The following is a 14,522-nucleotide window of genomic DNA, read 5'->3' as shown; positions in this document are numbered from 1 at the left end:
GCGATGGCAAGATGCCGACAACCGGCAACCCAGTCTTTGTGACCTAGGACGTCCACTACGACAGGGACCATGACAAGCAACGACAACCGACGACATATTAGGCACTATGCCTTTTATGCTGCGCTTTTGTGAGCTTTTAATTACCTGTTTTAAATGGGAAGCGAGTAGTATTAGGTTGCTAATTTTAATTGCAGTTTTATTAATTTGAGATCACCACAGCTGTAAAGTATTTTAATTGCATGTAATATGTTTTTTTTTGCCTTCAACGGCAACTTTAAGATATTCCTCATTGTCTGGCCTAATATTGAGACACGCTTTTCCAAAACATACATGGTATTTGAAAATACAAGTCTGGACCATTATTCTCTCAGTTTAGTTCCGCTAGAATCAATCAGCGCCATAAAATGTGGAGAGGTTGACCTGTCGCGCCAGAAGCCTCCCATTTTGCCGAGGATATCTTTTCACTGTGAAGCCTTTCAGAAATGACATTCAAGGCAGAGTGTCAATTGGGAACGAAGGAACGACGCACCAACAGGCAATATTACTCCGGCAAGAACAGTCTGGGGAGACGGGGTCGGGTTTGCTGGTGGTACGGAGCGAATTTCATTCGTACTTAAGGAAACGGCAGGCCGGGTCCTTCTCCTTAATGGATACAGGAGACCGCAGATGCTGAATTCTTGTAAACATAAAGTGGTGGAGAAAGCCAGCGGGTCAGACAGCATCTGGGGGGAGAGAGAGAGAGAGTGGACAGATGACGTTTCAGATCAGTACCCTTCTTCAGACTGATGAAGGGGTCCAACTAGAAAGGTTTTCTTTTGCATTTCCTCCACAGATGCTGCCTGACCTCTGAATTCCCCCAACACTTTGTGTTTTGCTCCTGTTGGTGCCTCCCTGAGGTGGAACCCATGGGTGGTCACGGTTTAACTGATCTTAAATTCAATAAATTCTAATTGGGAGTTAATTTATAGCAGGGGCGTTACGCGCTGGTCAAACAGTGATAAATTCAATATCGCTTTTCCAGCATGCATCAAATACGCTTCTGTGTAGGAAGGAACTGCACATGCTGGTTTACACCGAAGATAGACAAGAAATGCTGGAGTAACTCAGCGGAACAGACAGCATTTCTGGAGAGAAGGAATGGGTGACGTTTTGGGTCGAGACCCTTCTTCAGACCCTTCTTACGACCCGAAACGTCACCCATTCTTGCTCTCCAGAGATGTTGCCTATCCTGCTGAGTTACTCCAGCATTTCGTGTCTATCTTCAAATAATCTTATGTTCTTCCCTAACACCAAAGGCCGTTTTCCTCGGGTACATTTCTTGAGTTTATCTCCAGGTCAGGTGTCCGCCCCCCTTTGACAACATCGAGGTCTCCGCCCCCATTCCAAAGCTGGCTGTTGGAGCTGAACTTCTGTGGACGGGTTTTGACAGTTCTGTTAGTTTTGACCGTAGGTGATAACCTTCCACACCTGGCGACAACCTGCGACAGCGCCCACGACAGGCGATGATCATTGGCAACAACCCAGCTGTCGCCGAAAAATTTAGAACAGGTAACCTTTTCCGCGACGAGCCGAGATCTGCTACAACTCATTGAAGATCACTCACGGTCATGCCGCGACACCCCGGCGAACGTGCGGCGACAACCTAGTTGCCGGCAGTCGCCTTAATATCGCCTAACTGGGACAGGCCCTTTAGATTTAGCGCTTAGGGCTAAAGGAATCAAGCGATGTGGGAAAAAAGCAGGAATGGGGTCCTGTTTTTAGATGATCAGCCATGATCATATTGAATGGTGGTGCTGGCTCAAAGGGCTGTGAATGGCCTACTCCTGCACCTATTTTTCTTTGTTTCTTGTACCTTGCATTGAAGCCATCAAGGCAATTGATTGTCTTCCCAATGTTTAAAATAGCTATGATTGCCTACTACTTTGCAACACTTCAATTAAAAGCTACTTTTTCCACACAAACTTACATAATGACTGGATTTCTCATTTCCACAACTGGAAAACCTTTTTTGCCACACTGTTTCTATCTTCAAAGGGCGACACAGTGGCGCAGCGGTAGAGTTGCTGCCTTACAGCGTTTGCAGTGCCAGAGACCCGGCTTCGATCCCGTCTACGGATGCTGTCTGTGTGGAGTTTGTACGTTCTCCCCGTGACCCGCGTGGGTTTTCTCCCACATTCCAAAGACGTACAGGTTTGTAGGTTAATTGGCTTGGTATATGTGTAAAATTGTCACTAGTGTGTGTAGGGTAGTGTTAATATGCGGGGATCGCTGGTTGCTGTGGACTCGGTGGGCCAAAATGCCTGTTTCCGCGCTGTATCTCTAAGCTAAACTAAAGCATGCTATTTTGTTAAAACAATGGAATTCCCTCGCACTCCCATTAGAGTCATGCAATCTTGTTCGGTTAAGCAATTTTGGAAAACAGCGAAGTTGTGTGTGAAAGCAGATGTTTTCCTGATAGATAACACCTCTTTCCCCCTACTACAACAAGAGATCGCAGCGCCTCTCGCAAACAACAAACTCAAGGAAACTTCCCTCCTTGCCGTCGCGGCCGCCGCTCACCCCGAGGGGGGGGGGGGGGGGGAGAGAGTCGGGGTAGAGGGAGCAGCGCGTGAGAGCGGAAGCGCGGGGATGGGGAGGGTGTCAGAGGGCCCAGTGAAGGAGCGCCGACACTTGCAGGTGCTGCTCCCTCTCTCCTCTCTCTCCCTCTCTCCCAGAGCCAGCGAGATCTGCGCCGCTGCTCCACTCTCTTTCCCGACCCCGTCTCCCTCTCGCGCAGCGAAATAAGAAAAAAACACGTGAAACATCCCTCCTCGCCGCTGCCGCTCACCCCCCCACTCTCTACCCCCCCACTCTCTACCCCCCCCACTCTCTACCCCCCCCCACTCTCTACCCCCCCCACTCTCTACCCCCCCACTCTCTACCCCCCCACTCTCTACCCCCCCCACTCTCTACCCCCCCACCCTCTACCCCCCCACCCTCTAACCCCCCCACTCTCTAACCCCCCCACTCTCAACCCCCCCACTCTCTACCCCCCCACTCTCTACCCCCCCACTCTCTACGCCCCCCACACTCTACCCCCCCCACTCTCTACCCCTCCACTCTCTACCCCCCCCACTCTCTACCCCCCCACTCTCTACCCCCCACTCTCAACCCCCCACTCTCACCCCCCCCAATCTCTACCCCCCCCCACTCTCTACCCCCTACTCTCTACTCGCCCCCACTCTCTACCCCCCCCCACTCTCTACCCCCCCCCATTCTCTACCCCCCCCACTCTCCACCCCCCCCCACTCTCTACCCCCCCCCACTCTCTACCCCCCCCCACTCTCTACCCCCCCCACTCTCTACCCCCCCCACTCTCTAACCCCCCCACTCTCTACCCCCCCCCCCACTCTCTACTCCCCCCCACTCTCTACTCCCCCCCACTCTCTACTCCCCCCCACTCTCTACCCCCCCCTACTCTCTACCGCCCCTCTCTCTACCCCCCCCCCCCCCCCACTCTCTATCCCCCCCTCCAATCTCTACCCCCCCCCCCACCACTCCCCCACCCCAGGACAGAGCTGGCCTTCCTGATCAGCTTGTCAAGTCTTTTCCCCTCCGCTGCTGAGATGCTGCTGCTCCAGCAGACCACCATAGAAAATGGCTGATGCCACCACAGTGTTTTAGAAGGTCCTTAGGAGTGTCCCCTGCACTCCAAAGGACCCGAGTCTCCTCAGCAGGTAAAGTCTGCTCTGGCCCTTTTTGTACAGTGAATTGATATTTTCGGTCCAGTCAAGTTTATTGTTAAGGTAAACACCTAGGTACTTATAAGAGTCCACTCTCCCGATGTCCATTCCCTGGATGTTCACCGGTGTCGGGGGGACGTGGCTGCGCTTGCGGAAATCCACCACCATCTCCCTGGTTTTCCCCGAGTTGATCCGGAGGCGGTTCCGCTGGCACTGTCCACAAAGTCCCTGGTCAGTTCTCTGTACGCCCTGTCATCGTCGTCTGTGATGAGGCCGACGATGGCAGAGTCGTCAGAGAACACCTGTAGATAGCAGTTTGCTGAGCTGTGCCTGAAGTCTGCAGTGTACAGGAAAGGAGCTAGCACTGTTCCCTGCGGAACCCCAGTGCTGCAGACCACCATGTCCGAAACATAGTTCTTTGTCCTCACATACTGTGGTCAGTTGGTGAGGTAATCCAGAATCCAGGATGTGAGGTGGTAATCCACTCCTGTGTGCTCCAGCTTGCCCCCCAGAAGCGCAGGCTGGATGGTTTTGAACGCACTGGAGAAATCAAAGAACATAATTCTCACAGTGCTGCCAGGCTTCTCCAGGTGCGAAAGAGCTCTGTCGTAGGTAGATGATGGCGTCCTCCACCCCGATGCGAGTCTGGTAGGCGAACTGCAGTGGATCCATTGATGGTCTCACCAGGGGGTGTTTGATAAGTTTATCAAGGGTACGTTTGATATGGGTCTGTAATTGTTGAGTAACTATGGGTCTAGGCTACTCTTTTTTAATAGAGGCTTAATAACTGCAGTTTTTAGAGTTTCTGGGATTATTTGTAGAAAGCAGCTGAAAATGTTTTTTAAAAATCTCGTGGGTAGAACATCGAGGGCACAGGTAGATGGTTTAAGATGAGACATGATTTCATCAAGTCTTGTAGTCGATGTAGTCTTGTTAAATTGTGTCATAGTTATATTATCCTTATCTGGGTATACAGGTGACATGTTTTTTGTGCCTGACTTGGAGGAGCTAATGACTTGTCTAATGCCTTCTATTTTATTATTAAGGAAGGATGCAAACTCATTGCATTTACTGGTAGAGAGGAGTTCCTGAGGAATGGATGCTGGTGGATTTGTTAGCTTATCAACGGTGTTAAAAAGGATGCGTGCGTTATTGATGTTATCGTTTATAATCTTAGAGAAGAAAGACTGTCTGGCGCTTCTTATTTCTGTAATATAGATTTGAAGATTCTCTTTATAGATATCATAATGGACCTGGAAATTTGATTTTCTCCATCTGCGCTCTGCTTTACGACACTCCCTTTTTTGGGCCTTTACAGATGGAGCAGTTCTCCAGGGAGCTTTTTACTTACCAGAAATGGATTTGACCCTAATAGGCGCAATAGCATCAATAGCTTTTGTGATTTTGGAGTTGAAATCACGTAGAAGGTCATTAACTGAGGTTGAAATGGAAGTTGTGGTGGGGGCCAGGGAGATGGCCTCCGTAAACAGTACATTAGAGTTTTCATTGATATGTCGTTTTGTAACGGTTTTAGATATGTTTTGAGTAACAGGAGAAGTAGACACATCAAAGAATATGCAGGAATGATCAGATGAGGCAATGTCAGTTACAATAACATAAAAATTGTTTAGATCTTTGTTGATGATAAGGTCCAGAATGTGACCTCGATTATGAGTTGGATGTTTCACATGTTGCTGAAGTCCAAAAATGTCCAACAAGACAGAGAGTTCTTTGGCTCTATTGTCCCGAGTTATCTACATGAATATTAAAATCACTGGCAATGATTAAACCGGAAAGAAGCTCAGCGGGTTCGTTGAAAAAGATAGCAGAGTATTGAGGTGGTCTATATAAAATTATTAAAAGGATTCGGGGGGTGCTTTTAAAAAGAGCTGAAAGATATTCAAATGATAGAAATTCTCCAAATGATATCTGTTTGCAATTAAAAATATCCTTGAAAAAGGTGGCGATTCCACACCCTTTTTTATGTGTTCTAACAATATCTAAGCTATAATTAGGGGGGGCTGACTCAATAAGGATCGGTGCCTTGCAATCTTTGTCCAGCCACTTTTTAGTCACAAATAAGAAATCCCATTTATAGGAGCTAATCGTTGTTAATTAAAAGACTTATTAGCTAAAGATCTAGCATTAAAAAGGGCTAGTTTGTTGTTTTGCGACTGGTCTCAACGCAGGCTGTGAATGACAGGATACAGAGATTAGATTTGAAGAGTGTACGGAGATTAGATTTGAGGAGCTTACAGAGCAGTCTGCGCTGTGGTTAATTTTTCTGCTACTGATGTGAACAGGGATTTTGAAAATTGAAAGTCCCAGGTTTATATCGGGGGGGCCAAGGGTATCATCTCTGTAGAAGCAGGGACTCCAAGACCATCAACTGTTCGGAACGGGTGTGAATGTGGGAGTCATGGGAGGGAGGGGGATGGGTGTTGTGGATAGGGGTAGCATCCCTCGGCGCTGTGGTGGTGGGGGTGTGGGTAGCGTCTGCATCTTTAGGGGTGTGGCGCTGGGTGTGGTAGGTTGAAGGACTGGGAGAAGTGGAGTAGTCTTTTGCATGTAGTCTTTCGGGGTGAATTTGATGCCTTTCCTCAGGAGCGGGGTGCTGATTTTGGATGATCAGCCATGATCATATTGAATGGTGGTGCTGGCTCAAAGGGCCGAATGGTGTACTCCTGCATCTATTTTCTATGTTTCTAAGACAGTGTTTGGCACTCCTATAATATCTTGAACTTCATAAGCATGTGTGCCAACACCTGTGTCATGCAAGCTTTGTTTTGTAATCCTACAACAACCTATTGCTCATAAATGGGAGATTGTGATCATGATCTGCTCATTACCATAGCACATGATGCACTTTCCTACTGAGCCATTAAAGCTCCTCTCAAGGAGAGCTTCATCAAGTACCAATCACCTTCATATTGGCTTTTTACAGAAAAAAGCTCATTTGAATCAGTTAAGTCAGCTTGTATGTGTTTAAGTGTATTTGTTAAAAACTGTCTGAGAGCTTGGGCACAAGGCCAATGTATAATTGGTCTTTTTGCATGCAGCTGTTTATTTCAAACACACTATCTGCTTTTTTTAAAACAAAGCTGTTTAGTTTAAATATGTTGTTCAATTGTTTTTCTTTGAGAAGCATTTATCAGTTGTTAGTGTTGCTATGCTGAGAGCGCATTAATTGTTAATGTTAATTTTTTTAAATTAAGTAATTGCCTCAAGATAAATCATTACAATCTTTGTTTTTTGGTTTAGGTTGAAAGGTCGGCATCTAGTGGTGTGGCAGAATTGCTGCTTTATCCTCCAAGAAGTGGCCAACATCAAAGGAACCTGATTTTCAACCAGAAATCAATTGACAAGAAACAGGAACCATCACTTACTAATAAAACCGTAGTTCAAGGAAGAAAACCGATTGCAGCTAAAAGCTTAGTTTCAAAGAGTATAGAAATAAAACAAAAAGTCACTGAGCTATTGCAAAGATATAGCAGTGGGCTCTGGGCTAACGCACTTCCAAAGGTATTTGAAGAGACGTATAAGATGCAATTCCCTCAGAATATTTTGGATGATCTTGATTGCTTGTCTGACATTTGCACTGTGGATTATGCAGTGACAGGTGATCGCAAAAAGGCAATTCTCTATGCAAAAATTAAAAGTGATGAGCAAAATGATAAACCCAAAGAAACATTTTCTCCTGTGACACCCACTGCACTGGTGAAACCAGAACTAAAAGAAGTCATTGAGGAGCACACTGATGTGAGACTTCGTTCGAACAAAAACTGTTCGAATACTGACCAACCGACATTAACTGAAAATGAAACAACTCCAATTGCTGAGGAATTTACAGAAAGTTGCTCAATACAGCCTACTCCACCTGCACTTAACATTCCAGCAGAGCAATTCCCGTCTGTATTGGTCGTTGAGCTTCATAACACCGAAGCTGTTATCAGGTGAGCCAGCATTAAACCTTTTTTTGCCTAATCGAAGGAGTTTCATACAGGTAGTTGTGCTTCCATACCACAAATTGGATATAACACGATTGATGAATTAGGAAACATTTGTATTGTGGGCTGAATTGGTTATAACGCGATTTCGAGTGGCAACTAGAGAACCACTTAAAATGCTGAAAATTGACAAGCAAGAAAAACATTATGGGAGGGGGGAAATGTTTCTATGCAACCTCCCACAATAATCTGACTCTATTGTCTACCAAGAACTTAGTTTGTCAGTTTTGCTGCCGGTGGCTATTGAAATGAACAAGCAATCACTTCTATTGACAATGGAAAACAGGCACTTCAGCCAAACTTGCCCATGCCAACCAAAACTGTGGAAGTCCTCATTCTTATCTTTACTACCTCTGGACTTGACATTTTAAAATGTTCTTCTGGAAAGTTGCTAACCTTGCACATAACAACTTCTCACCTCAGCCCTCCTAATGAAAATGGAAATCCAACCCAATACAGTGGAGGACAGTCTTCTGAAATTAGCATCTTCTAGAAGATACATTAAGTGTGGCTCAGACCAACACAAAATTCCTTGAGAGAAAGAAGTATGGGGAGTACTTGTAATCATTGAATGGTTACAGTAGGAAAGGGAGCCATTCAGCCCAAGGGGTCTATGTCAGCTTTGTGGAAGTGTACTCTAGCTCCCCCACAAGTACTTTCCTTTTTACTTGCTTAGTCAACACCCTTTTAAAACGCTACAATTGAACCCACCTCCTGCTATTCACATTCCAATTCCTAGATAAAGTAGCGTAAAGTTGTCATGTACTATACCTTCATTCAGCCATACCTTCAATCTCCATAGATGGATTTATTTTTGTTGCCGATCAGCTCCGTTGTTCCTCTTGCTACCTTTTGTTTTACTTGCATTCCTTTAGAATATTTGGGGATTCTAGTTTGTTTACTGCCAGTCTTTACTCATTCTCACTTTGCCTCGTGTTTATTTTTAATATTATGTAATCAGCTTGCTTGTTTTAACAGCCTGGTACCTGCCGTACTTTTTTCTCTGCTCTAATTTGTATTTGTTTTGGCAGCATAATGTGCTCAATCATTAATCCCTGTATGATCCCTCATGGCAATGTACTAGTTTGTAGCTGAGGTTTACGTTAAGTTTCATTATTATCCTGTGTACCAAGGTACAGAAAAAAGCTTTGTTTTGCATACTATCCAATCAGATCAGATCAGATCATACCATACATAAATACAATCAAGTCAAACAGAAGATACAGAGTGCTGAAGGTATTTCTCAGCATTGTAGCGCATCAGAGCTATCAAGCAATAGGTGGATACAGGAGGAAGACATTGATAGACAAAAAATGGTCAGGTGGTGGAAAGAATATAGTTCTCAGCATTGTAACGCATCAGTTTCATGGGAAAGTCCCATGTCCTCAATGGGGTAGAAATTAATTGTACAAGCACCAAACTTATGGAATGATGGTTCGGAAGCCTGATAACAGCGGGGAGGAAACTGTTCCTGAAAGGACACAAACTGTTGGAGTAACTCAGCAGGTCAGGCAGCAAATCTGGAGAACATGGATAGGTGACGTTTCAGGTCAAGATCCTTCCTCAGACTGAAAATATTTTAGAGTGCATTATCCACCCCCACAATCCATCCCCCCTCCCCCTCACCCCCCATAATCTAGCTTAATTTAATTATTTTTTAAAAAGTCACTTTCCTCAAGCTCATTGGCTCAGTGTGAATTATTACCTTATTCCTTGTGGTATAACAACAAAGGCATTGCACAAGGAAGTTGGCTTAATTTTTCATCGGATATATATTTCACTTCAATCCATGCACTTGAATGACCCTTCAACCCCTCATACTCAATTAGGCTAGTTTTTATTGGTGCCTCTCTTGCCCACCTATTACGAATTGCTGTCCTCTATTCATGACTACTCCATACCAAATTTGCTTTGTTTGTCTTGTACATACTGCCCAACATTTTCTATTTTCTGTTTTCTTTCTACTTCCATAGTCTTCATCACAAGTAAGGTTTGTAATCCTCGACTTTGGAAGAGAGTGGGCTAATTAGGGAAAATCAGCATGACTTTGTACATGGCAGGTTATGTCTTAAGAACTTCATTGAGTTTTTTTGAGAAGTTTACAAAAGTGATTGAGAGTATGGTGGTGGATGTTGTTTGTCAACATGGATTTTAATTGAGCATTTGTTAAAGTTCCTCATGGTAGGCTGGAACAGAAGATTAAGATGCATGGGATTTACAGTGATTTGATTGTGTGGATTCAGAACTGGCTTACTCATTGAAAACAGAAGGTTGTGATGGAAGCACAGATGGAAGGCTATGACCTGTGGAGTTCCGCAGGGACCTGTGCGGGACCTCTGTTTGATATATATATATATATTATATATGAATGACTTAGACATAAATGTAGATAGGTTGGTTAGTAAGTTTGAGGATGACCCAAGAGTGCTGGAGTTGTGGACAGTGAGGAAGGTTTTCAAAGTACAGGGGATACAAATCGGTTATGGAAATGAGGGGAGAAATGGAGTTTAATCCGAGCAAGTGCGAGGTGCTGCAATTTGGGAGGTCAAATGTAAGGGGAAGAGGTATACAGTTGATGGCAAGACCATTAACAGTATTGATGTAGAGTGGGTTTTTGGGGTCCAAGTCCATGGCTCCTTGAAAGCGGCAACATACTAGGCAGTGATAAAGAAGGCAACCTATGCATTGCTGCCTTGTGTCGGGGAAGTGAGTATAAGAGTCAGTAAGTTATGATGCAGCTCTATAATACTTTGGTTAACCTGCATTTAGAGTTGCATACAATTCTGGTCACCCCATTACCGGAAGGATATAGAGGTTTTGGAGAGGGTGTGGAAGATGTTTACTAGGATGCTACCTGGATTAGAGGGTAATTTCTATTGGGAGAGGTTGGTCAGACTTGAAAATTTTTCTTTGGAGCACTGGAGGTTGAGGAGAGACTTGTTATAGAAGTACATCAAGTTATGAGAGGCATATTTAGGGTAAACAGAACCATTTTCCCAGGGCAGAAATATCAAAGACAAGAGAGCGTTAAGGTGAGAATAGCAAAATTTAAGGAATCACTGGGCTTTTTTTTGTTGCACAGTGGGTGATTGTTGCCTGGAGCATGCTGTTGTGGTGGAGGTGGATGTGATAGTGACGTTTAAGAAGCTTTTAGATAAGCATATGGATACACAGGAAATTGAGGAATATTGACTGCATACAGGTAGATTAGATTAGTTTATCTCGGCATCATGTTTGGCACAGACATGGGTTGGAGAGTTTGTTTTTGTGCCGTACTTTTCTGTTGTTTGTTACCCTCTTCTGCACTTGCATATTTTTCTTTTTTTTGTTAAAGTTCAGCACAGATGCACCATCTTGCAATAACTACTTGTTATTTGCATAATCATTCCCCCACAATTGCCATTGTCTTTGCATGCTGTGAAACTTGCATTCTACAACCTTGGTTGTTACTCCAATGCCCATCGCCATCGTTCTTCCCTTGCCTTCTTTCCTCCCCAACCCTGTATATACTGCATCCTTTATTTTTTCCCTTCCCTGAGCATATTGAATTAATTTCCTTGTCTCTCAAACCTTTCTTCACCCATGCTGGCGGACATGCTAAAAGTGCTCTGTCCCTTTCAAACCATAGGACTTGTTATCTCCACATCGGAAATTAATCCTCAAAATCTTGCTTTTTTCAGGACTACAACTATCTGCATATACTTCTCTTTTGCTTTCTTAACCTCTCTTGCTATTTCTCCATGAATCTGTCCAGTATGGATTTGTGCCCATGCTGCAACATTGAAATAGATGTAACCAAAATTTTCCATTTTCCCGCCATATTTTCTTCGAAATCTTTGACATCCTCAACTACACATGTACCAATTGTACCTTCCCACTATTTTCCAGATTGGTGTCACTGCCCTTGCTTGGCTCATTCATGAATTAGCTTCCTAATCCACATTAGCTCCAGCGCTTCCCAAGGATCTATTCTTGCTGCCCCTTTTCAGTTATGTTTGCCCTGTTGGTGACATTCCCTGAAGAATAAAATTATTGGAGATATTTGGCAGGCCAATATCTGTGAAGTTAGGAAGTTGAGAATTCGGGTTGAAGACTTTTCAACAGAAATAGAAAAAGTTAGTAAAACAAGTTTTAAATTGCACAGAATGGAAGAGGATAGGATGGACAGAAGGAGATCAGTGATTGGAGGCAATGAGATTAAATTACACAAGTGATTAAACCACAACTAGTTAAAAGAAAGTGGTTAAAGCCAGTGAAGATTAATCTTTTTGGGGGGAGTCGATTTAAGTAAAATTTTACCAAAGAACAAAAAAATGCTGCAAATGTGTCATGCAAGGCTAAAATTGCTGATTATGTTAAATTGTTGAAATCATTAAGTTCTCCCACTAACCCCTCACCAATGCCATCACTAACCCTTCAGTCAGACAGCTTAGCTAGTTGAGCAACAGTTTTCCCTAGTTAAGAATTAGTAAAGGTTATTAAATCACAATCACTAACTATATATGCTTTGCCTTAGCATCCAGAGATTTGCAGAACCTACCTCTGCCTGAGATATTATTTGCAATTTTATAAAAATGTATTTGTTGCAAAATATTTAGTTCAAATTAAGACACAAAGTGCTGGAGTAACTCAGTGGGTCAGGCCGCGTCTCCAGAGAACATGCATAGATTATGTTTTGGTTGGAACCCTTCTTCAGATTGTTTGTAGGAGAAGGGGAAAGAAAGCTGGGAGAGACAAGAGGCACACAAAGCATTGGAGGTAATAGGTGAGCAAAGGCGATGGAGTTTTGTTGATAGACAGATGGTTGAAACAAAGATTAAAACAGAAGGTGTGAGACACAAAAATTGAAGAGTTATGAATTATGAAGTCAGAGGAAGGATTGGAGGTGGAGAAGGAGGGGAAAGTTTGTGGGAGGGAAGTCCAGGGTCGGGGGAGAGAGAGAGGAAAGAAGAGGTGTTTGTTAGAGGTTACCTAAAATTAGATCGTTCAATGTTCATACTGTCAAGGAAAGTATTTGGCGAAATGGTCGCCAAGTCTATGCTTGACCTTGCTGATGAACAGAGAGCACATTGAGAACGCTGGATATAGTATTAGGGAAGGTGCACGTGAACCTGTGTCACACCTGGAAGGACTTCTGGGGTCTCTGATAGGAACAGTAGGGGTGGGAGGGAGAAGGTATAGGGGCAGGCGTTGCATCTCCTACAGTTGCAGGAGAAATTACCTGGGGAGGGGGTGGTTTGGGTGGAGAGGAATTAGTGAATCAAGGAGTTGTGGAGGGAGTGGTGTCTGCGGGAAAACAAAAAGGGTGGTGATGGGAAGATGTGACTAATGGTGGGATCACGTTGGAGGTGATGGAAATGTCGGAGGATGATATGTTGGATGCGGAGGTTGGTGGGCTGAAAGTTGAGGACCAGAGGAGCTCTATTTTTGTTCTGTTTGGGAGATGAGGAATGATATGGGACGTAGAGGAGACACTGGTGAGGGATTAATCTGACAGCAGGGGGTAAAACCATCTTTACTTACATCATGATGTCCCAGAATGGAAAGCCTCACCCTGGAAGCAAATGCAGTGGCAACGGAGGAATCGAGAGTAGGGAATAATGTTTTTGCAAAAGGCAGGGTGGGAGGAAGTGTAATCTAAATAACTCTGAGTTGGTAGGTTTGTAGAGAATGACAGTTGATAGTCTGTTCCCTGTAATGGAGACAGAGAGATCAAGAAAGGGGAAAGATTTGTCAGAGAGTCCAGGCAGATTTGAGGCCAGGATGGAAGTTAGTGGTAAATGTAATAAAATCAACGAGTTCTGCATGATTTAGGTGACAGCACTGATGCAGTTATCGATGTAGCGGTGAAAGAGTTGGGAGACATTTGAAAAGGCGAGCATAGCTGGGGGGCCTGTGTGAGTGCCCATGGCCACACATTTAACTTGGAGAAAGTGAGAGGAGGTTAAAGAAGTCGAGGGTGAGGATGTTCTGCCCGGTGGAGAAGAGTGTAGAGGGAAATTGATTGGGTCTGTTCGAGAAAGAACCTGAGGGCCTTGAGACCTTCTTGGAGGTGTAAAAAGACTGAACGCCCATAGTAAAGATGAGACAATAGGGGCCTAGAAATTGAAAGTTGTTGAAATATGTGTGAGGTGTCTCGGATGTAGGTGGGAAGGGACTGGACAAGGGGGTTAGGATGGAATTGAGGTATGTGTAGGTGAGTTGAATGGGGCAGGAGCAGGCAGAGACAATGAATCTGTCAGGGGAGTCCTGTTTATGGATTTTGGAGAGGAGATAGAGCAGGTAGTGCAAACAATAAAGTTTCCCCTCACCCCCTACAATCAGTCTGCAGAAGAGTCCTGGCCTGAAACGTCACCTATCCATGCTGGCTGACCTGCTCAGTTACTCCAGCATTTTGTGTACTTTTTTGTAAACCAGTTACTTGCTTTTTCATGGAACATGGATACGTGATGTTTGGGTTGGGAATCTTCTTCAAACTGATTGTGGTATTGGGAGGTGGGGGTGGTGGAGGGTGAGGAGAGGTAGGGGCAGGTCAAACCCTGGAAAACGATAGTTGGATACAGGTGCAGGGGGGGTGGGGAGGGTTGATAGGAAGATCGTTGGAAAAAGGGCAGAGATGAAGAGACAAGTCTGGAAAAGGTACAAATTGTGACGCAAGAGGAAGGAATATAGGTGGAAGGAGACATGGGGAGGGTGAAGGGAAGATATGGGTGCAAATCTGAGTCGGGCACAGGAAATGGGGGGTTGTTCATGGGTTAATTACCTGAAATTGGAGAATTCTATGTGCCACTAT

At 44.5% G+C, this 14,522-nt stretch overlaps 1 protein-coding gene across 4 annotated transcripts in view; it reads left to right on the top strand.

Annotated features, from left to right (window-relative positions):
• The window catches only part of LOC144591957 (tudor domain-containing protein 7-like), a 131,957-nt gene that overhangs the window by 88,222 nt on the left and 29,213 nt on the right, over positions 1-14,522 (top strand). For all 4 annotated transcript variants that reach the window (XM_078396025.1, XM_078396022.1, XM_078396023.1 and 1 more), the window contains exon 7: positions 6,984-7,675. In XM_078396025.1, the coding sequence (XP_078252151.1) occupies positions 6,984-7,675 (692 nt within the window). The remainder of the gene's footprint in view (positions 1-6,983; positions 7,676-14,522) is intronic.

Source organism: Rhinoraja longicauda, chromosome 3 (assembly GCF_053455715.1).
Source record: "Rhinoraja longicauda isolate Sanriku21f chromosome 3, sRhiLon1.1, whole genome shotgun sequence".
Taxonomy (NCBI): Eukaryota; Metazoa; Chordata; class Chondrichthyes; order Rajiformes; family Arhynchobatidae; genus Rhinoraja; species Rhinoraja longicauda.
This window is presented reverse-complemented; position numbering and strand designations above follow the sequence as displayed.